The sequence below is a fragment of the Morchella sextelata genome (assembly GCF_020137385.1).
Source record: "Morchella sextelata strain SCLS chromosome Unknown scls_5, whole genome shotgun sequence".
Classification (NCBI taxonomy): domain Eukaryota; kingdom Fungi; phylum Ascomycota; class Pezizomycetes; order Pezizales; family Morchellaceae; genus Morchella; species Morchella sextelata.
In genome coordinates, this window is record NW_025408620.1 from 1,235,130 (window position 1) to 1,258,793 (window position 23,664).

The window sequence follows — 23,664 nt, forward strand, 5'->3', positions numbered from 1 at the left end:
GGAGATATGGCCATTATTTTTGCTCTTTAGAAGGCTTCATATTGGTTCGAAGATGGGAAGAATATGTCCATTGCATAATTACCCAATATTGAGGGTGATAATTTTGTCTGTTAATAAATGTATACAAGTATGTACATGTACGTATGTGGCATCTATGCGCATAGAGTATGGGGAATCTCCACCTAAAGAATAAGCTTCTGAATCGTGCCTTTTCGAAAAATGCATTCAATGCCGTGATTGCTACGATAAAAGGAAAGCACTTTGCCATCACCTGCTACGTACAAAGAATAATAACAATGGGCAACCAACATCGCACGCATATTTTCTAGTACGGAATAAACTATTTAATAAGAAGGGTCGGCATGAGGATCGTCGCCCTGGATGTTGACTGAAAAGCTCTCCTAACAAACTTTCATACTAACAGAGCTTTAATAGCTCGATGAGAAATGAAGTATCTTCCGAGAAATGTATCACACCCGGGGGAGGGAGGTCGAGATCGGGAATGCGTCAAGGGAACTGCACGGCGGGTCTACGTCGTCATCATGGATATCGGGTAGAGCTTTTGCTCTAGTTGGTTGTGTAAAGATCGGAATAAGCTTGATCTGTCTCATTATTCATAATGAACCGTGCCCGCATAGTGTCTTCCTATCTGTCAGCTTCTTGAAAGGGTGCAAATCTTTCCTAGAATCATGTGAGCCTAACGACTGGCAATACCCCAGAGATGGGGGCAATTTTAATGACCTCCGCGAATCGCATATCTGTCAATCATCCGGAGGGCCATCATGTCCGCTGTGAAGAAGGATCAATGGTGACCAAAAGTGGGATCCCGAAATTATATGCAGCTCAAAATCCAACAAGGGCTTCAATCGATGCTTACACTCCTCCCATATCGTTGCACCTTTTCTTAGTTTTCCCAGTCCTTTAAAGGTTGTAAGACCTAAGGGGAAGTCATCAAGAACATCTTGTTTCACGTGGGTGCTAAATTCCGGAGGTTTTGTGTATCTCCATAGGACGTGTCTAAGGTTGGACGGTCAGTAAAAGGCTTTCCAAGTTGAAGAGAAAATCTAAACAGGCTCACCTAGCTGCTAGGTAATATCCCATTTCGGGGAATGTGTGTTTCTCACCAGCATGACATGCATTGCGATATTCCTATGCTGCTATACGAGACCTCGTCGAGTTCAATGGTATCTCCTTTGTCTCAGAGGTGATGAGGGTTTCACGCGCCTCCGCTCCTATGCATTATCTATTTAGAACAGGCAACGATATGTCATTATCGCGTAGAAAGTAAAAGTAGCTTGGCCGATGAATTGGAACCTGGGGTGCGGATTGTGTGAGTTACGGCGATATTTGAGTGAGAAATGTTCGCTTGGAAAACTATTGTTTTAATTGTGCACCTCTTCCCGTAAAAAGAAAAAGGATGAAATCCGGACTAAGATTCAAACTCATACCTCTCTCACCTTTAACGTTTTTAGTATTATTAGTGAGAGTGCGCGCCATTACACCACTAGGACTTGTATTACTTTGTATTGGAGTGGGATATAACCAAACTGTGAACACATGCTTAATCATTAATTAAAACATGTCCGACTACAGTCGGCTGTCGTTAGAGTGATGCTCGATATAGTTATAAGGATGACACTTGTCGGTCCCGAATTTTTACTATGAAATATTAGTAATATCTTGATAGAACGATATACTTAGGTATTGAGGGGAGTTTGTATGGGAATGCTCGTATAAAGAGAACAAAAACGTAAGGAAAAAATGGAACTGAGTAAGAAAAAGCAAAAAGAAAGAGTGGTCAAGCTATGAAATTAAATTGAATCTCATTCTTCGGTGCAGGAAAAACCTAGCCCTTAACCCCTTATAGTGATAATGTCGTTATAAGGATTCCAATTTCCGTCCCGACTTCATAACTACATGTATAACGAGAGTCGTCTGTAAGTACGTTAACTGTCCGATTGGCATGAGGTATGAGCAGGCAACCCAATGGCTGGACACGTCCCATTGACCGGCAACGGCCCGATACTTAGATAGGGTTTATAAATGGGACAGAACATAGTTAACAGCTACCACCGACAAAGAGATATATACGCAATGCTTCTTGGAGCGGGACGTTATGTGGCCTCATATGAGTATAGGTATCCTCGGCTGATAAGAGATCAAGGAATGATATAGGAGGGTTTTCCAGAGCTGCCACGTAAATAGAAACATCGTATATATGGAATTACGAAGGTCCTGTTTACCTCGAAACTTTCACCGCAGCTAGTGATGACTAAAGAGAATTTCCAAACTCTGCCACTACTGGAATTACAGACGAGTCGGAGGTGGGGCAGTCGTTACGAATTTCGAAGTTCTTACCCTACTGCTGTTACTCTCGATAATCTGAAACACACATTTCAAGCCAAAATACAACCTTTATCCACGGACTACGAAATGTTTTCGCTTTCCCTACTATAAACGCCCTTGAACTACCCCCTCTCTCTCATAGGGGTTTTCTTTCGTACAAAATAAATTCATCAATTGGGATAGTATTGAAAACCCGATTCTCCAGGTAAGACTGACAGCAGTAACCGGAAAGGTCTTTTGGATAATTTTCGATCTGACTTTCAATTTACCTATAGGTCATGGAACAGGTGCAGATTAAAATACAAGTAAAATGCCATCTCAAGCTCCTGAATCCGCCCCGCAACCCCGACCATTTGATAGCATTATCGATAGGGAATCACACACTATCGCTCAATAGAAGAAGGTAAACACGGAAGCAATTGCTGTGATTATCGAGCTAGGCCAGACTTTTGGCTAAAGCAAAAAATGCGTTTTACCACATAGATGCACCATTTCCAAATATACAATCCCCATACCTGATGTGTATGACAGGTAAAGGCCACGGAACACAACTATGCTCCCATTGACACCACGATGATGTAACTTTGGGAAAGAGGGCGAAAAACGCTAGCCATAGCGGAACGAAGATTCCAGGCCTGGTTGAGAAGCCTCCTGGATAGAAACAATCCTCCGTCCGCTCGGTGGAGGAGTGGGGGGGTACATGGATAGTGGTTGGATAGGGGAACCATCATGGACTGATGCGAAAGCTGATTTAGCAACAGGCCCAGGACTCAACGTAGTGCTATTGGGTGGCGTAGGAGAGCGAAGATAATAAAGAGATGGAACCTTTATCTTCGTGAGAGCTACATGAAGTTCCATTGCCAGGGTTTCGATGTTCGGTTGTGAGCCTGCTCCGGTAGGGGTGTTGGGTGGTGGGGGCGGGCAAGGGTAAACAGGATTTCGTGGGATTTTTCTAGTGAATATACGAGGATTCATATCTTTTTCTATTTTCAACTCCGTGCGCATGTCGCAAAATGGCCTTGAAGGATCTCTAGCCACATCAGAGTGCTTCCGCTTGACGATGCGGAAACAGATGGCCTCAATACCCGGATGATTGGGTTCAGTAGGATCCGGAGAAAGATGGCGTTGCATGTTCTCTCCAGGCTTGATATCCTTGGAAGACAAGAAACTGACTGATTTGGTAGGGGTGTATGATCCAGCTGTACGGATTATGCCCTTGACCACAGGGGAAGTATTATTACTTGCTCCCTGCCCTCTGGAGATAGGTGACGCAATAGTACCCTTTAGATCTACAGCAGGTTTATACATAGAAATCTTGATGATTTCAATTGGGGAAGGTACCACCAACCCTCTACGGTTATAGTTCACCGCCTGAGGTGATCGTGTCTGACGGTGCTGAGAGAAGCCGGGAGGGATAGGCTGTAGAGACGAATAGCGGATTTCAAGCCTTTTACTATCTTCTAGAACAGAAGAGCCGGACTCAAGCGCGCTCGGAGAGAGTGTTGCGAGAACTTTAAGTTCAGCATCTACATATTGTTGAATTTCGGCAATTTTGTTAACTAGATACAGGTTACTTAGGGGTGTAATTTCAACAAACCTTTTGGATCACCAGCAACCCGTCTACTCAGTATCTTTTGAATAGGATTTCTGTACTGTCCCTCCGATGGGTGGCGCTGAAATATATTTATATAAGCTAAGGGATCATAGTGATCGAAGGCGGGCAAACTAACCATATGCATAGCAAAGACAGGGAGAATAACACAGCCGCAACGGAGATTGGTCTGTTTAAGGTGAAACATCTATGGTATGGAGTTAGTAGATTCCCAGATATTTGAAGCTCTACAGGTAACTACATTTTTGTGGAGGATATCAGAGATAGTTGAGTATTCATCCAACAATCCATTGAAATCTAAGAACTAGAGTACTGTTAGAAGGTTGTGAATAAAGATCTTGCCGGACTGGTGCTTACTTGATATTGGAAAGAGATCACCTCTAGCTCTAGCACCTCTTTCAAGCTTGTTATCCCCAAAAACACACTCATTCGTGTCAGGATCCGTTCGATATCAACGATGAAACACATATCCTTGTTTGTATAAAGGACGTCATCGACAAGGATCCCGGCCTTCACCTCATAACTGTCCCCTATAGTTGGACGGAGATATTGGTGGATTCGCTGAGTTACATCGCGGGGTGGGATGATATGAGCAATAATACCATTCACGCGCTCCTTCTTCCTCATAGATAAAGGAGGATTAAAGATAGTCTGCTCTTTAAGAACTACTTGCTCAAGAGTTGGTGATGGAGTGGTACAATCCAATGTCATAGTTAGTGTTCAGTGATCGGAAAAATGTGGTTTGGAACGATGAAAACAGGTTATTGAGACTACTTCCGATGGATTTGGGGATTAAAAGCAGAAATGAAGCCAGAATGTTGTATACGTGTACTTATCACTCGCTGGTGTGGGGCGGTGGAGTACACCGTACTCTGGTCGGAAAGGAAGGGGGCTTGTTGTGCTCCTTTGATCTGAGGAACCGAGAAGTTATGAGAACGAACGCACATTGCTCAACATTGTCATTCCCCTTTCAGCTAGCTAGTCAGTCTTTTTAGATGTACTCTAGCAGTTATTGAGCTGTTTGGAACTCAAATGTTCGACATACATGGTGAATACAGAACGCTATCATGACATATCAGTTACAAAGGTTTTAATGCTAGAGAATTAACAGAAAATCATCATTTAATTGTTGTATAAGATAGATTTAAATTAAATATAAGATTAGGATAAACCCTTGACTTTTAGCTATTCGTAAATATGATTTGCTTATTGACATCTTCGTTATGTGAATTCCTGAAAAGGGGTACTGGATAAGAAACCTTTTATCCATGTGCAAAAAAACTCTCTGAAGTCAAGAAAAGCATCTGGAACGGTCAGAACCTATATAATTAGTATCATATATTCTAATGGGCGCATGTATGTATGTACATTACAGAGAAGAAGGTTTTACTCCTAATGCGGTCCATGCGTCTCCTTACTCGTACAAAGAGGTGTGATACCTCCAGATCCTCGAGCTAGGTCAAGGCAGATGATTACCGTATTTAGATCTTTAAAGATCATGTTTTACGTTAACACTGGTACGCACACGTAGTGAATACATCGAATGGCCCTATCGGAAGCATCTACCCTACTGAATCAATGCATTCACATATACGACTAACATATCAATTACCTAAACCTCTAGCAGCTGGAGGTGAGTGTTACAGGAAACACGAACACTGCTCCTAAGTTAAGGAATAAGGATAATACGAGTGATGGGTTGTGATGCGAGTACGGTCGGGTAACGAGGGAACAAGCATAGAAAGGTACCGAGGTGTGTGGGGGCACCGGGTGCAACCACACTAGTATTAGGCTGTTGTGAGGGCACGCTTACTATTGGGTGTCTCACCCTGACGGAATAGAAGCGGGGTTTATGGCTGCAGGCCATTCTACTTAGGGAAGTAGCTCTAGGACGATAGCATGATACAGCTCGGTTACTGGCAATTGCGGGGTTCATGGTTACGTGTCGGAATTAGAATGGAGGAACGGAATTATGCGGGGGCGCTTTTCTATTGGGGTTATCTTCGGGTTGATTGTCTTATCCTATTATCGTTATCTTATTAGTATTAGAAAAGCGGGCCTTGGCATAGGTTCCAATATGTATAAATAGGGAGGGTTCTGCCTCGTCTTAGTGGCATCATCAGTCACTCAGCGAGCGGAATCCGGTTTACAATATTACAAGTTTAAAAGCTACAGAACTATCGCTTAGCACTGGCATTTCCCCAAACACTATATTGTGCCTTATCCACTACGCTATTATTTTATCGATCGCATATTATCAACGTCCCGATAAGACAACTACTTGCTTAGACCAATACTTGAGAGTATTTTGTTTGTGGCGGATAGTCACCGTGCGCTCAAGTAAAAGAATAAGAAAGTAGTCTACTAGAAGGACTCTTTGATACCGTATGCATCCCCGAGTAGCAACAGCAGCTATTAACAACTTCACTTGCACTACCTCCTTCATCGTTCGCAGAGGCAGTGCCGAACATCTCTATTGCGGATACCTCGAGTACGCCGGGTTTTTTACCGAAGCAGGTACTACTTGCACGTTCGAAGAACACGACCCGGAGATCCTCAACTATCCCGAACTCTTCCCCATTAAAGTCACCCTCCGTCAGCAATCCTACGGATTAGCTCACTCCGTCCCTTGGTTCGTCGCTCAACCCTGGTGCAGAAGGCAGCCACAGCTCAGGATCGAGCAACTTAGCGATGTCAAGGGGTCATCAGCAACAAATGGAGGAAGACTACAACATGGAGAGCTCGATCACCGTGAGAGATCGAGGTATAGTCGAGACCCAGGCGAGACAGCGCCACAGGAGGGATCTGGACATGCCGATCAGCGACCTCTTCAGATCGACTCAGCCGGCCGCATCCTATGGCCAACCCCGCTCCCGCAGGCAAGGGGACTTCCGAGATTATTCCCCGTACAAAACGCCAATCAGGGAACGATCTTCTATTCCGAGGCCCTCGGTCCCCAGGGAAACGGACGAAGACGAGGATACGGATATGGACGTAGAGGAACGCCGGATCGAGCACCCCTTTGGAGAAATCATCGGGCAAGAAATCGAACGGAGAGGAGCCCCAGTGGTTCAGCAACTGAGTCGCGGACTTGGAGACCTCACTGTGAGCATCCAAGACCTGCCCGCAATCAGGGAAATTACTCGGCAGCACGCGGCGCAGCTTACCCGGCAGCACGAAGAGCAGACCAAACTCATCCGCGAATTGCAGATGAAGTTCAACCAGGACCAAGAAGAACGGGAGCGCCGAGAAGGGTATATCCTCGCGCAAGTGCGGGCAGAGACAGCCGCAACCACTACGAACCTCGGCCAAGTCTTGGAGCAGATCGTCACCACTACTAGGGCCCATCAACAGCGGCAGGAAGAGCAGGCCCAGCACATAACCATGCTGGCTGACTGGATTCAAAGACTGCCGAAAGATGGTCCAGCCCAAGTCCCAGAAGGCGTAGCAGCCACACTAGCACAATTGGAAAGGACCATGCAGCAGCAGGTCTCCTTGGTAGATGGGTTCTCTGGAACAAAGACGGCCTTAGAAGAAATGGTGGAGCAGATGAAGGAAACAGCCCGTAAAGCGGCTGCGGAAAAACCCCTGGCCCCGGAAACAGGTGGCGGCGGATCAGGCCCACCTCCCCAACCACCTCCCCAACAACCAGTCGTCCCTCCAGCCGGCTCCGAATCCAGTGAAGGCCTCGAAGACCAAAGCCAACAAGGGAAGCAAGGAGGTCAAGGAGCACAAGGTGGAGGAAATGGGAATGGCAATAAGGGAGGTAACGCTCCGGAAGTACCCGGATCATCGCCATCGGATTCCTCAGATTCGGAAGGCGAGCGCCGCAGGCGGCTGGAACGCAAGAAACGAAGACAGGAAAGGAAGCGCCAACGAGAGCAAGAACTCTCGCACCCCTCTCGTGCCACCGTAGGTGATGCACCCAAAAAGGCCAACATTCCCTTCTCCGGAAGAGCCGATCAAGACGTAAGGCTCTGGATCGATCAGATGGAAATCCTAATCAGTCTCCAGAAGAAAGTCCAATGGGATGATGGCACTAAGATTATGTGGGCATCCCTCGAGTTTACCGGTAGTGCGGCAAACTTCTGGCGGAATTTTACGGAGAGATTGGCTGTGGACAGAAGTATCGGAACCTGGGAACGGTTCAAGCAAGAGCTCCGCACTCAATATGGCAACCGTACAAGTCAGGAACAGGCCAAGCAGAAGATGGACAGACTCCGGCAAACTGGCCCAATCGACGACTACATCAACGAGATGCAGAACCTGGAATGGGATGCACGAGTTGGACCAGTTGTCATGAGATCCATGATCCTAACAGGAATAAACTCCTCGCTGGAACAGAGGCTCTCTAACGCGATTGAGGAGCCTGAAGATTTCGTGGACTGGTTAGCCTGGGTACGAAAAGTTGGACGTAAGGACCACGAGGTGAAGGCTCGGAAGGAAATCCTGCGAGGTAAAGACACTGTGAAACCTCGCGAGGAGAAAACGGAACGGCGGAAATCACGCAACAACGCAAATCCTCGGAAAACTTTTCCCACATCAGCCAACAACTCCAAGACCTCGGATGACTTAGGTGTCACCAAAGAAGAAAAGGAGAAATGGCAGAAGGAAGGAAAGTGTTTCCGTTGTGGTAGAGATAACCACTTCGTAAAGGATTGCGTGGCGACGAGTAAGGTCAGGTTAACGAACCTGAAGAGAAAAGAATATCCTTCCGGGAGAAAGGACCACGGAAGGGAGGGTGATAAGAAACGGAAATTGGGGCCACAAAATGAGGCATTTAGGGCAAGGATCACGAATTTGGAGGACTAAATTGATTGGGTATTTCTATTTTTGCGGTGTTTCATTCTATGTTGTGTTACGGCTTTTCTATTCTGTTTTGGAAGAAAGACTCTTCTAAGGGATCGGGTTATGTTATGTTCTATCGGTTTTGTTATTTCGCGCAATTTAAATTCTCTCTACATACATTTCGAAGAGGCGTGGTCACATTCCGAAAACGCCTGGCGTGAAAGTGTTGTACTATGATCTTTATCAACGCTCGAACTTTCTATATAAACTTCCTCGCCCCGCGCTCAGATCAAGAACAATCAACATCAACCCACTCACACCAGAACAATCTACCTTACACTTTCAAAACATACGAACATGTCTTCACATCACCAAGAAACCCGCCTCGAGATTGAGATCTCTTGGAACCACCCCGCAACTAGTACCCAACATGCAGAAATAGTCAACGCACTCCTCGACAGTGGAACAGAGGACTGGGTTATGTCCTGGAACTGTGTCCATCGCCTAAAGATCCCAACTCAACCTCGACCCAAGCCCCTCATCATCAGACAGGCTGACGGTACCCCTATGCCTAACTCCGGCACTCACATCACCCAATCTCTTACCCTCCGCATTGGCAACCATCTAGACAGAGATATCGTCTGCGAGGTTGGCTCATTCGCAGGAGAAGACCTCGTCATACCACATCGATGGCTCAAGGAGCATCAACCTACCATACATTGGGGACAGAACAAGGTCACCTTCGATAACATCAATTGTCAAGTAAAGGGATGCTTCAGAACCGTGTATGATATATACGAAGAAGACCCAGAGCAGCTGGTCATCAGGCTGTTGAGGACGTCACCCGAGACACAGATGATGATCGAGCAACACCCCTTCTGGGCAAGGGCATTGGTAGGTGAGGCTCTCGCTAGTGCTATACCAATGGAGTACCAGGACTTCGTCGACGTCTTCTCCAAGGAGGGAGCCGATCGACTACCTGATCACTCTGAATGGGATCATACCATTCCCCTTATGGAAGGAAAGCAGCCTCCATGGGGACCGATCTATGCGCTCTCCCCAGTGGAACAAAAGGCACTCCGGGAGTACTTGGACGAAATGCTAGTCTCTGGCAAAATAGCCCCCTCCACCAGCCCGGCAGCAGCACCGATCCTGTTCGTGAAGAAAGCCAATGGAAAATTGAGGTTATGCGTAGACTTTCGTGGCTTAAATGCTATTACGGTCAAGAATCGCTATCCCCTTCCACTCATGACGGAGCTGGCCGATTCGACGAAAGGAGCAGAGTTCTTCACTAAGATAGACCTGAAAAATGGCTATAACCTGATTAGGATTGCCGCGGGCGAGGAATGGAAAACAGCTTTCAGAACGAAGTACGGCCACTTCGAATATAGGGTAATGCCTTTTGGCTTAACCAATGCACCGGCGTCGTTCCAGGTCATGGTCAATACCATATTCAAGGATCTTCTAGATCAAGGCGTAGTAGTCTACTTGGATGATATTCTAATATATTCAAAGACTAAGGAAGAGCATACGACTCTGGTGAGGAAGATATTGGAGCGACTGCAACAAAACCATCTATACGGGAACCTTGAGAAAACGGAATGGTACAAACAGGAGGTAGAATTCCTGGGATTCGTACTATCAGGGAAAGGGAACCAGGTCTCGCCTAAGAAGGTGAAGGCAATCACAGAATGGTTACCACCCACCAAGGTCAAGGAACTTCAATGTTTCCTTGGATTTGCCAACTTCCTACGACGGTTCATCCACAGGTACTCCGAAGTTTGCCGACCAATGACCGATCTCTTGAAGAAAGGTTCCGTATGGCGATGGAGCAGTGAACAGCAAAGCGCTTTCGACGAACTCAAGGAGAAATTTACGTCTGCTCCAATACTACGACACTATGACGAACATCGCGAAGCGATCATAGAAACTGACGCGAGTGACTGGGCAGAGGCTGCAGTACTCTCTCAGGTGTTCGAGGACGGTATTCTACACCCGGTAGCTTACCACTCTCGCAAGTTCAACGACGCAGAGGTAAACTATGAGATCTATGACAAGGAGATGCTCGCTATAGTTTCTGCTCTCTTGACTTGGAGACATTGGCTGGAAGGAACGGACATTCCTATCCAGATACATTCGGATCATCAGAACCTACAGTACTTCACAACGACCAAGAAGTTGTCGAGAAGACAAGCCAGATGGGCCGAAAAGATAGCACCTTTTCGCTTCAGGATTCATTACCGACCAGGCGAAAAGAATGGCAAGCCAGATGCACTGACAAGGCGCCCAGAGTTCGCTATGGAAGGGGGAGTAATGCGTGAACAACCTGTAAAACAGTTGCTCAGCGCAGAACAATTTGTCAGAAAATCACGGACCAGCGTAGAAACTGGCCCTGAAATCATTGGCAACCCCGAAGAAGAATGGACTCCGTTGGATCGGTGGTACGACATACCAGGTACTGAGCTGCCTCAGCCACTACAAGACTGGTATGAACAGGACAGACAATGGGTTCGGAGAGCGTTCCGGGATGAACCTCTCCCTGACGCAAACCTTGAAGTCTTCGGGACAGAGGAAGCTGATGCCGTAATAACGGAGCTTGCCACTGAATGGACCCCGGGATCGAATGAGGCCACCCACGATGGTCGTTGGGTAGTGCCAGGATACGCGGTGAGACAAGTCATCGAGGATCATCATGACAGACCCGTAGCGGGGCATCTAGGAAGGGATAAAACCCTCGAGTTGATCGATAGGAACTACTGGTGGCCAGGAATGTCCACGGATGTAGCCAACTTCGTCAAGACTTGCGATGTATGCCAGAGAGCCAAGCAACGTCGGAGACACTTGTCACTCCCTCAACCCCTAGAGTTAGCCACCACACCTTGGACTGATATCTCAATGGATTTCGTAGTAGAAATGCCAAAGGAGAAATCAGGATTCCGTAACGTATTGGTGATCGTGGACCGTTTTACGAAAATGGCTCACTTCATTCCAATGACGGGAATCAACGCGGAACAGACCGCTAACGCCTTTGTCAAGGACATTTGGCGCTTTCACGGACTTCCTAGGAGCATTGTCTCTGACAGAGGAACACAGTTCGTATCGGCATTCTGGGCTGCGATTACAGAACGACTAGGGATTCGCAGAAGACTCTCGACCTCGTTCCACCCACAGACGGATGGACAAACAGAAAAGACCAACCAGCACCTCGAATCTTACATCCGGGCCTATACCGCCGGAACAGGAAAGAAATGGAAGGACCTATTACCGATTTGCGAGTATGCATATAATAATGCGAAACACTCGTCGACAGGACAATCGCCGTTCTACTGCAACTATGGTTTCCACCCACGAACAGATTGGCCAACGGATGCGAAAATCGGACAGCTGGATGCCAAGGGAAACACCTACCTGTAAGACCTTCTCCTAGCCCATGAGTCAGCGAGAGACACACTGCAGAAGACTTTTGACAGGATGGCGTCAAGACCAGGGCCAGCAGTTCAGCGGTTCACAATCGGCCAAAAGGTCTTGCTGGATACTCGGAACCTCGGCGGTTACAATAAATGGTCGGATAAGTTTACAGGCCCCTTCGAGATCGTCGCGGCTGTAGGAAACAGGGCTTATAGGTTGAATCTTCCGGTAGAATGGAAGGTTCATGACGTATTCCACGAGATGTTGTTGCGACCTTATCGAGAAGATCCCAATTCTGGTAGGCAACAGAACACACGAAAACGACTCGCAACACCCGATCCTCAAGAAGCGCTCTTAGATGAGAACTTCAAACCAACCACGAATACTCGGCCCTACACACGGAGTCAAGGGCCAGTCATCGACTCGAGTCGGCCTCCGAAACGACAACGGACTAGGGAAGACTAGCTCGATACCTTTCCTACTCTATGACTTTTCCCACAGGGTTTTTATCATAGAGAGGTTTTAACGGTCGAGGGCGACGTCTAGGAAGGGGGAGTAGTGTTACAGGAAACACGAACACTGCTCCTAAGTTAAGGAATAAGGATAATACGAGTGATGGGTTGTGATGCGAGTACGGTCGGGTAACGAGGGAACAAGCATAGAAAGGTACCGAGGGGTGTGGGGGCACCGGGTGCAACCACACTAGTATTAGGCTGTTGTGAGGGCACGCTTACTATTGGGTGTCTCACCCTGACGGAATAGAAGCGGGGTTTATGGCTGCAGGCCATTCTACTTAGGGAAGTAGCTCTAGGACAATAGCATGATACAGCTCGGTTACTGGCAATTGCGGGGTTCATGGTTACGTGTCGGAATTAGAATGGAGGAACGGAATTATGCGGGGGCGCTTTTCTATTGGGGTTATCTTCGGGTTGATTGTCTTATCCTATTATCGTTATCTTATTAGTATTAGAAAAGCGGGCCTTGGCATAGGTTCCAATATGTATAAATAGGGAGGGTTCTGCCTCGTCTTAGTGGCATCATCAGTCACTCAGCGAGCGGAATCCGGTTTACAATATTACAAGTTTAAAAGCTACAGAACTATCGCTTAGCACTGGCATTTCCCCAAACAGTGAGCAAGAGGATTTGCCTCGAGCATGCTCGCCGCATCAACCCCCACGCCTTGAGCATTCTCGAGGCGTCGAGCGTCAATACCTGGTGGACCACACTACTGACGCCTACTACTCAAAAACCTTCGTTCTTGAAGTGTCAGCAACAGTTGGCATTAGACAATCGCTGCCGAAAAGAGATATATATGCTCAATATACGAGTGATGGACTATGATAATTTACCACGGAAGCGGATGATTTTGTGATAGTACTTTGAGGTTCTGTACAGCAATCTGATCTCTAATGCTAAAAAGGATTGGAGAATAAATTTTGTATCCGCTGTAGCCTCTCGGCGCGGGTCACTACCCTCGTGCATCAGTCACTACCCTCGCATTATCTCCCACTTACTGAACATTTAATGTCAAACTTGACGACAGAGTGTTGCCCTCACTCCGCAACCAACACGCGTGAGACCAATCTCTTTATCCGACCATCGCAGGTTGCCCACACCTCGACCATACATCATCCACACAAGGGATCTCAGATCACAGCTCGATCAGTTTATCCACCTATCCAATGCCGCACCCCAATTTGAAATCGCAATACCCAGTGTCGCCGACATTGGGGGGAGGGGCAGCTTCGCTTCTCGAATTTATCAATATGCCATCATCTCCAGAGTCCGAGGGAACTAAAGACGACAACAGTGTTACCACTGGATTTATCTCGCCGGATGACCTCCCAGGCCAGAAAAATGTTCGCGGACCTACACGGTCTCCTTCCACCTCCATCCCCCAGCTTGAATCTGGCCACAACAAGCCGCAAGTCATCAACGCCCCACAACGCGCTGTTGTTGAACAGAGAGCGAGTCTCTTCGGGCCCACTGCTGTGAAAGGGTGTAGAAGTGTCGAATCTTTGAGAAAACGCGTCGCTCGTATGCCGTCGCTGGATTCTCTACCGGAGAATGGGACCGAGAGAGCGTGCCCAGAAATTGAGATTGAGGGCATGAATCAGGGTATTCCTGATGAAGAACACAGCGCAATGCTTCTCGTGATCCCAGAAATCTCGAGAATTGTTGAACCGCTGAGCATGCCGGAATTGGAGCATATGTCCATCATGCTCCACCAAAGATACGGTCGTGTGGTGAGTACCAGTGGATCTAGCATCAGTTTCTGTTGCTAATCAAGGGAATAGGAGACTCCCACTGATGAAATATCAAATGCGGAAAGACTTAAGACCGTCGTCAGGAAAAAGGTGCGGGACGCGCCATCTCCTTAAACTAAATGAAGCTAACGTTCCTTCAGGGATTCGAAGTTACAGGGTTTAAACTCGACGAAAAGGAAAATAAGATTTCGCTCTCTCTTTTGAAGAAGGTTTGTTGTCTTGCTGCCGTCGTGTTTCCTCATTCCTTGCAGTTGCATGTACTGATCATTTATTTTTCATCAGGAGTTTTCCGTAATCACCAACACGACCCCATCGTCCCCTCATCAGGAGCTTGTTACGAGCAGCAAGCAGCCTCAAGCACCAGTCGCGCCTTCCACTCGGCTTCTCCAAGCAAGGTCAGCCCCTCAGCAGAGGTCATTTGGCCCTCGTCTCCGTAACGCCATTACAATGTCAAACCTTCGTGCCAAAGCTCGTGAGAATGAGGTTTCTACCCCTCTCTACCCATCTCAACGCCGTCCTCTTCGTCCTTCCGCAAGCAACGGAGCTCTTTTGTCTTCACGTCCTACTATACGTGCGGTGCAGCCGTCACCGGTTATCTCCGAATCTCCTGGCCGCTTCTCCCCACACAAAAATATCGGTGTCCTGACTCGTGGTACCAACTTCAACAGGCGTGGAGAGCCTTTCCCGGAGATGCAAATTAGGAATCAGCTCACCGAGAATAATCTACGCATTCAGGAGAGACTCGGACCTTTGAGCCTGCGTGAAGGAAGCGAGGCGGAAATCAATCTTCAACGCGCCCAGGCATTGGATAGAACCTTGAAATTTGGAGAAGAACTACTGCAGAAAATCGATAAGGATAACGCTCAGGATCGGGCACAGTTGATGGAACAGGCTGGTACACTTGAAACCACAAATAGCAGCACTACCGACAATAGTCACGTTGCTTATCCAGAAATTGTCGGCCTTGCGAATCGTGATATTCTTCAGTATGCAGAGGAAGAGACCTTTTCTGGCCTTTCTTGCACTGGATCCAGGGTTTCGAGATCTCATGTTTCGAATACCGCTAGTGGTAGGCTCTCCCGTGCTGGACGTATCAGCCGTGATGAAAGCGTCTCACGCACAGGAGCAGTCCCGCGTCTCGAAGTCCCCACAATGGAAAATCAACCTACGGAGGAAGATACTCTGGTTGCTCGGCACCCATTACGCCTTGTTTCAAGCATGGCCGATATGCGCTCAAGGAACAAAGAGACTGTAGCAAAACCATTCAGTCGCGCCGCCGTTGAGCCCGGTCTTACTCCTTACCGCAGCTTCTCTGCTTTGCCGGCGGCGACCAATCTTGTTACCAAGGAAACCCGCGCTCGTACTCCATTTGATCCAACTCGTAAGAATGCGGCATTGTCCAGGCCAACCACATCGCAGAGTAACAAACAGAAGGATCAGCCCGCTGGTGCTAAAAAGACTCCAGGAGGATTTGGGAGGGAGTTGAAGTGGGCTTAGCTAATAATCTTTTTATCGGTCATTTGCTACATGGCGGAATTTCATAATATCAATCAAAGGCTTTGTTCATGTGCTCATTGTATTTACTGTTGGGAGGAATAGTGAGGCGCAGCTAGTGGGGGTTTAACATGCACTATATTAGTCCAAAATGTCTTTCCTAATGAGGATGTCTATTATTCTCTATATGCTCAGTGTATCAATTAAACAAAGAATTAGCAGTTGCCCCATCTGAGATATGTGTTTGACTCTCGTTCGAGATTCGTGTACTTTCTCCCATATATTTAGATTCTCACAGCCCATTTTTATAGAGAAGTTGGTGATCTACTTCTTTCGTACTAAGATCTACAATGCAGATAAAATGATCAAGCGTAGGTGAAACAATATCTATCGGAGCCTGAATGAACATGATCACCCACAGCCCTGAAAGAATTCTTTCATTACGCCTTCAACTTATATTATCAAAGAAACTCAAATCTGCGTTTTCATTTCAATATCTCTATATTTTTTTTCTTGCCGTTGGGTCGGCAACGTTCCTCACACGTGCCTTACCGATTCCCAAGTTCAGCGCAGTCACACACAGAAGGATTTACGCAAGAGCCAAATAGGCCGCTATAGGTGGGGTCCTACAAATGCGGTTGGAAGAGAGTTAAAGAAAACTATATACGTCTAGGGTTCCATATGAGGCTAGAGGCGCCTCAGCCTGGAGATTATATCTTGTCACTCTGCTAGCTGTCCTTCAGATCTTTGTTCTTACACGTCCGTACCATTGTAGATGACTCAGTCAATCACACACTAGTGTGCTCTTCTGATATCTTCAATGTTGAAAGTGATGTTATTCATTGGTATGTTATTTAAATGATGATATGCAAGTATGAAAGCTTACACGTCCGTACCATGTTTAAAATCGCACTGTCTACTGTGATTCGGAATTGTTCCACATCTTTGGATACACTGAGAAATCATGTTGGATCGGGTGTCCGGTAAGTGTTCTGTCGCAAACACGGATCTCATAAAGCTGACACTTGAAAGGATAGAAGACGATTGAAAATAAATTCAGAAACAATAAAAAAATATCTCTCTTCTGAGTACATACGGGAGGTAAAAAAGAAAATTCACCTTGGCACTTTCCTCTATTTCACTGGTTATTTGACAAGCACAGCGGTATTTCATTTCACTCGGGGAGGTACATTGTCTCCAGATTATGCGTGTAACTTTCCTTTTTTTTGCTAATGAGGTAGCCTTAGGATGAAGCATGTTAGGTCATGACAGCTTAAGCAATCGGGGCGGACATGCAACCCAAGGCACTGCGAAGAGTCTCCCCAGCATATTCCTACCCTGGACGGTATAGAAATAAGGATGCAGTTGAAGCGGGAGTGTAGAGCGTATATCAGGCGCAGGAATATTTGGAGTTCTCCGGAGAAATAAGCTGGCTTTGGCGTTGTGATATATGCCGGTGGAATCACCTTCGGAGGTTAAGTGGCACTGCTTTGAAACAGTCAAGGCACTGGACACCCAATCTTTGGCATCTTGGCTATAAGATATCCAACAATCACTCTCGCCCAACCTACCTCTCCCCAGAAACAATCACAAATAAAAAAACGTCCGCAAAGCGCCATGTCTTCCCTAATGGTCCCCTCTATGCATGCCCCTCAAGCAATCGCAAACACACCCATCGATCGCTCCAACGCTGCAGAAACAGATAGAATGCTCTACCTCTTGAGGCGGAACACGCTCTACACCAACCCCTACTTTTCCAGGTCCGCCCCCACTCCTCTCTCCACCGTGTCAAAAAGCTAATATGCAAACCACAGAGTCATTTCCTGGTCCCTCAACCCTAAAATCGAGCCCCAACCACCAGTCGACTACATACTGGCCCTCATTAATCAAGCCCGTGAACGCATCGAAGCACTTTCAATCGACCGCGAGCTCACCATCTGTGCCCTGAAGACCGTGCCGAACATCACCTGCGAGCGCATTTGGGAGGGTATCAATCATGGTCTCAATATGCTACCTAACAATGACCCGGAGATTGATGATATGACGGCAACAGTGGTCAAGGTGACGGACGAGATTAGGGGGTTGAAGGATTTGATATGGGGTGTGCAGAAGGCGGTATGGGAGGATCCAATCATGGTTCAGAAGTATCCGGTGCGCCCGGGAGTCTCCGTTATTACGTACGAGTTGCAGAGAACGATCCTGAGGCGTGCGGCAGATGAGGCGGCGGCGTTTGCAGCGACTGTTAGTAGCTTGGAAATGGAGGAGGACGACTTTGAATGTGGATTGGGCATTGAGGTTCTTGAAGTGACTGGACCGACCAGTTATGATGGCGATTGGGTTGATGAGGAGATGGAGAGGGATAACGAGGAGCGCAAAAATGCAGAGGGTGGGATTGCGTAGAGGAGGAAGTTCTTTTGTTTTATGCAGATAGTAAAGTCTTGGATCTCTTCAGTCTGTATTAAATTAATATGTCTCCTTATTTCCTTTTTAAATCTGTTTCTTTGTTTCTTTCGATTATATACTACAATGTCGTATTTGGCGTGCACACAGCAGAGGTGGGTGAGAATCTTTCCTATTGCCTCTCCGGGGCGTGATTCCTCTGCTGTAAATAACACCGACAACAGCCGCTGACACGTCTTAGCTGGTATGACATACTCACTCCTAACACATAACAAATCCAAGCCATGCCCATCTGAAGCCATCCTCATTTCCCACGCCCGGAACCCTGCGAAAAGTTAAGAACTGACAACAAATCGCCAAAAGGGAACCTGCTTCAGATCGCGAGCGCGTATACCGCGTCCCCATACAGCTGCCGCCACCTCGATAGACACTTCATCAAACTTCTCCTCACCGCCGCGTATCAACATCGCGCGCTCAACCTCTCCATCGGAGTCGGAGTCTATCCAACATCGCCGTGTTGAAGCCTCCGCCTACTATAAATTAATATTCAGCCTACCATAAGCAAAGTGTACTCGATCATATAGAAGACAATATGACAGAATACATTACAGGTCTAGCGGCGGGTCGGTGCACGGTCTTGCCATTGTCGGGAGGGCCGTAAAGGGGTGGGAAATGAACTGGCCGCACTGCCGGATGAGCGCATCAAGCGGAACTATTCGGCGAGCTGTGTCGAGTGCCACTGATTTCTGATACTTTGAGGCACGATGCTAGAAATAATTGAGGACACCCTATTTACCGATCAAGAGTAAGGGGGGAGGTAAAGGGAGGGAGGATCATGAAGTTCGTCCCCAAGACCTCACACACCGATTTGTTGGGAGAAATAAATAATGGGTTGGAAAGATTAGGAAACAAAATGTGATTCGGTCTGTTTCTATCGGAATATACGCACCTAATGACGGTACCAACCGGGAGAACTGCATTTCTGGTCGTACCGCTGAAGACCGATCATATATCACATATACCAACAGATCGCAGCTAACACCCCGGGATACCGTCCACCCCTCTATGATAAAGCAGAGCTCACAACACGTGTTTCAATATCGATGTTTCAAGGAAGAAAAAAATATCAATTCCTTTGGCCTGAATGGCTCGAGTGATAGGATATGACTGAATCGAGTGATCTTGGGTGAACGAGTGATGAAGTATGAACGAGTGATCTTTCATGACTTGTTGCAGTGCGCGGGAGAATGCGCATCTGTGAGTAGGATCAGATCTTGTTGTCCTCGCATAGAGGGTGTATTGCTTCATGAATTTTCACATTTCCACAGTTGAATGTCATCTAGAAGTATATAAACATGGCACGTATTAATAGTTTTATTCGATGTGTTGGATTACTCCATGAGCGTTGCAGGACAAAAAGAGAGAAGATCCACCTGTCTCTAGGTGAATGACATACAACGCAGGATAACATGGGGTATATTAGGTGCAGCCATCATAAGTTCACCCTTGAGCTCCAGTACGCCCATTCGGGGGAGCAGGAGAGAGTAGCATAAATCCAAAATATGTAGAACGACTGTTTAAGGATATCAACTATGTCTCTGAGACCATTCTTCTGAGCTGTATATTTTATCTAAACGTTCACTCCATCGGTATAGCTAAACCTAAGTGAAAAATGAATTTATCACTTCATTGAACAACGAATCGAGTGATAGCCCATGACTCCGGTCAAATGGGTCACAACACGGCTACCTAGTCTCAGAAATGACACTCATTAAAAACCAGGGGTAGGAAGGTGATGGGAGAAAGATCTTCAAGAGAATATCTGCACACGTTACACCTCAGTGGGTGTTTGTTTGATTTGCCGGTAGCACGCCGGAAGGTGTGATCTTGAAGATGGACGGGGAGGTTGGGGTGGATGAGAAAGGTATGTAAACAAGGTGAGGACACATTGAACACCCAAAACAATACCGGTGCTCGGGTTAACCACGTATAACGATAGTCTAGTACAAAAGGTTAGGGTTGATAGATATATCATGTATTACCGGAACTGCCTATGCACAGAGGATCAGTCTATCGGTATTTTTACGAACTGCCCCTTGTAGATATAAGTTCTTCGTCTTATATATGATGCCTCTTTCCTTTCCCCACCTGCGGTCCTCCGTAATTCTATACAGAAAGCTGTTCTGAGTGATGATATAAACAGTTGATTCCTTTAACGATTTCAGGTTGATTTAGCATCCGTGACGGTCATATCCCCCCACCCCTTGTCCACTGGGGAGCATTGTTTGATCGCTTTCTATCGGTACAAAAGAGAATATTAAGTGTCTGAGAAGGCGATACGCAGACAATCATATACCCACTCTCATATAAAAACAAATTTCCAGCTTAACTCAACACCCAGTCCAGCGACCAACGGTTTAGCTCAAAGTTGATCGAAACCCCAAGTGGAGGTATTCCATTCCAATTCCGTCCCACTTCCGGCTGTAAAAGTTCCGAAATCTCTCAATGCAGAACTATCTTCGTCCTTTCCAAACAATTGTAGTCACTCGCCCGTTGAATTGAGGCAATGATACATTGTTTTTCTCGAAGCGTTACTCGCAGGTTATCTGCTGCGGAAATTGGTTCGATATTGAGCATATACTAATACGTGCAACTTTAAAAGTCAGTGAGAGAAGCTCTATTTGCAGAAGGAAAGAATGTTAGGTAAGGATTATAAGACATATCTCTGAAAAGAATTGGTTCTTACCGCATGTCCAACAGGTTTCCATTTCCTTCCCCAAGAGAAACCGCCGGAAATGACGAAGCACAAGGGCAGAGAGCGAGCACCATCACTTCAATATACCCCCGTAGGTACGGCGACTGGTTCTCGTCGGAGTCGGAGATGTCTGCGGGTCTCGTGGATTATCACGGCGAAACTGTATAATTCGTATGGTGTAACGGTTATAGGTAGAGATATCACATGAAGCTCATATGAGAGCATCATAAAACCAGTATTTGTTCGGAATGTGAACTTTTAACTGTGACGGATGGCGGGACTTCTTTGCTGTTTATAAAAGGCTATCCCCGCATAGGTTTAGTTAAACGTAATTTCGATATTCCTCTATATGTCGAGCAATATCGACCTAGTTAAGGGAGGTCAAGGAGTGTTTTCTAGGTGCAATTATTGAACTGTTCAAAGGTCTTCGTCTTCTTTGAACCTTGTAGCGCCGGTAATAGAGCGATGCTTGTTCAGAGCTGCAAAAATGGCCTATGAGAAGAGATTAAGGGTTCAGGGGGACCATCGAGCCCGCGAGGCAAACCGAGTTGTTGGTGCTCCAGTAGATTGGGGCGAGGTTAGCAGGAGACGCGCCAAGACGCACATCTTACCTGGTCCTTTTTTACCCCACCAAGTCTTTTTTTTCTTCTTCACTTTTGTCCACGCTCACTCTTCAAAAACTTACAACGCAACCTTCTTCCTCGCTCTCATATCACCTCTGCTACAGAAACCCTTGCTACTCTTGCTTTTGGAGCCTCAATCTGTTCTTTACATCTTCCTCCTCCGTTGGAAGGCTATGACTGAGGTATATTTTCACTTTCACTTGGATGATGTTACTTCTCTAATAGGCATTGTAGAGATTTGCATGTTAGATCTTTCAATGTGTGCGATGTGTCTCTAGGTTCAGGGAGAGGAGTCTCCACTTCCGGGTATTCCTCGCACCTGAACGTATTTACATATGGCGGCTAGTTGAAGTAGTCTACATGTGGTATCTAGACTATGAGGAGAAATACAGTGTCTAATGAGAAGTACGCCGTACAACTTTACCTATCAACAGTGCAAGGAGCATAGAGGGCTCTGGTATGGTTGATCATCCCTCTCATACACTCAGTGAGTAAATATTCACATAGGCACAGAGACTGTGAGGTCTGTTGTATGGTCTTCAAACGTCCTAATTGGAGAAGATATTAAGCAGCTCTAATATACATCTAGGGATCACTCAATGGGACGAGCTCGGACCAGAGCACGCGAGCAAGGCTCACATATGTCGGCAACAGTATGCTTGGTAGCGGCATACCCCTGTAGCACTGGAGCCTACATATGTGAGCTTGGCGGCTGCATGATGCCTTAATTGAGCCCAAGAGGGCTTGTTTATTCTATGAGAAGTAGAATTTTAGACAGAGAAATAGTTGGTGGAACATAATGGCTTTCATTAAGAACTGAGCATACAGCACAGCGGTGATAAGTCCTTATGATCGTAGGGGAGAGTAGAATTATGAAGGGTATCAGGCGCGAGAAAAGGGACTGCTAGAGCATGCAACATTTCAGAAATGAGATGATAAATGATTGGCGGGTCTGACTATACTCTGCCAGTGTTGACTGATAAAATCACAGTGTCGAAAGGGTTATGATTGCTAGGTTTGAGGGGGGAAGTTGGCCTTGTGGTCTTCACCTCGGAGCTGTACTGAAATCTTCTCCCATGTTCAGCTTCAAAATGCATCTTCTTCAAGTCTCTAGTCAGAAGGTAATGCAAGAAAGATGGACGATTAAATGGTCGTTAATTTACCTCATGCGAGTTGAGCAAGAGGTAGACGTTTATTAAGATAATCTTTACGGTTATAAGAACAACTGCATGTTTTCTTCGCAAAAGGCTATTGGATCTTGAATATAAAGCCTCCTCGTTCCGAATGTACATGTGCCATCTGCAGAATTCGCTACTGCTTCCTTTACCCCCGGCATGCCATGACGAAGACCTTCATTGTAATTAATGTTAACCTCATGTGTATGAGTAACGTTATCGGCCCTGAGATTCAGACGTCTTTTCCAGGAAAGGTGTTTGGGGAAATGCCAATGCTAAGCGATAGTTCTGTAGCTTTTAAACTTGTAATATTGTAAACCGGATTCCGCTCGCTGAGTGACTGATAATGCCACTAAGACGAGGCAGAACCCTCCCTATTTATACATATTGGAACCTATGCCAAGGCCCGCTTTCTAATACTAAAGAGATAACGATAATAGAATAAGATAATCAACCCGAAGATAACCCCAGTAGAAAAGCGTCCCCGCCTAGTTCCGTTCCTCCATTCTAATTCCGACACGTAACCATGAACTCCGCAATTGCCAGTAACCGAGCTGTATCACGCTATTGTCCTAGAGCTACTTCCATAAGTAGAATGGCCTGCAGCCATAAGCCCCGCTTCTATTCCGTTCCGAGTGAGACACCCAATAGTAAGCGTGCCCTCACAACAGCCTAATACTAGTGTGGTTGCACCCGGTGCCCCCACACCCCTCGGTACCTTTCTATGCTGGTTCCCTCGTTACCCGACCGTACTCGCATCATAACCCATCACTCGTATTATCCTTATTCCTTGACT

At 46.6% G+C, this 23,664-nt stretch overlaps 4 protein-coding genes across 4 annotated transcripts; 3 read left to right on the forward strand and 1 right to left on the reverse strand.

Annotated features, from left to right (window-relative positions):
* Positions 1–2,897: 2,897 nt before the first annotated feature.
* H6S33_010860 (uncharacterized protein) lies at positions 2,898–4,669 on the reverse strand (the record flags this gene model as incomplete). The annotated part of the gene is made up of 7 exons (XM_044842226.1): positions 2,898–3,080; positions 3,172–3,545; positions 3,627–3,872; positions 3,944–4,019; positions 4,077–4,145; positions 4,200–4,262; positions 4,316–4,669. 7 exons carry the CDS (start codon positions 4,667–4,669, stop codon positions 2,898–2,900), a joined length of 1,365 nt encoding a protein of 454 aa, XP_044696790.1.
* Positions 4,670–6,649: 1,980 nt separating this feature from the next.
* On the forward strand, positions 6,650–8,770 carry H6S33_010861 (uncharacterized protein; the record flags this gene model as incomplete). The annotated part of the gene is made up of 1 exon (XM_044842227.1): positions 6,650–8,770. One exon carries the CDS (start codon positions 6,650–6,652, stop codon positions 8,768–8,770), a length of 2,121 nt encoding a protein of 706 aa, XP_044696791.1.
* A 5,150-nt stretch (positions 8,771–13,920) lies between these two features.
* H6S33_010862 (uncharacterized protein) lies at positions 13,921–15,918 on the forward strand (the record flags this gene model as incomplete). Its single annotated transcript, XM_044842228.1, has 5 exons — positions 13,921–14,400; positions 14,452–14,511; positions 14,562–14,630; positions 14,704–15,490; positions 15,551–15,918. The coding sequence occupies 5 exons, from the start codon at positions 13,921–13,923 to the stop codon at positions 15,916–15,918; spliced, it is 1,764 nt and encodes a 587-aa protein (XP_044696792.1).
* A 1,614-nt stretch (positions 15,919–17,532) lies between these two features.
* Positions 17,533–18,315, forward strand: H6S33_010863 (uncharacterized protein; the record flags this gene model as incomplete). The annotated part of the gene is made up of 2 exons (XM_044842229.1): positions 17,533–17,675; positions 17,730–18,315. 2 exons carry the CDS (start codon positions 17,533–17,535, stop codon positions 18,313–18,315), a joined length of 729 nt encoding a protein of 242 aa, XP_044696793.1.
* Positions 18,316–23,664: the final 5,349 nt, after the last annotated feature.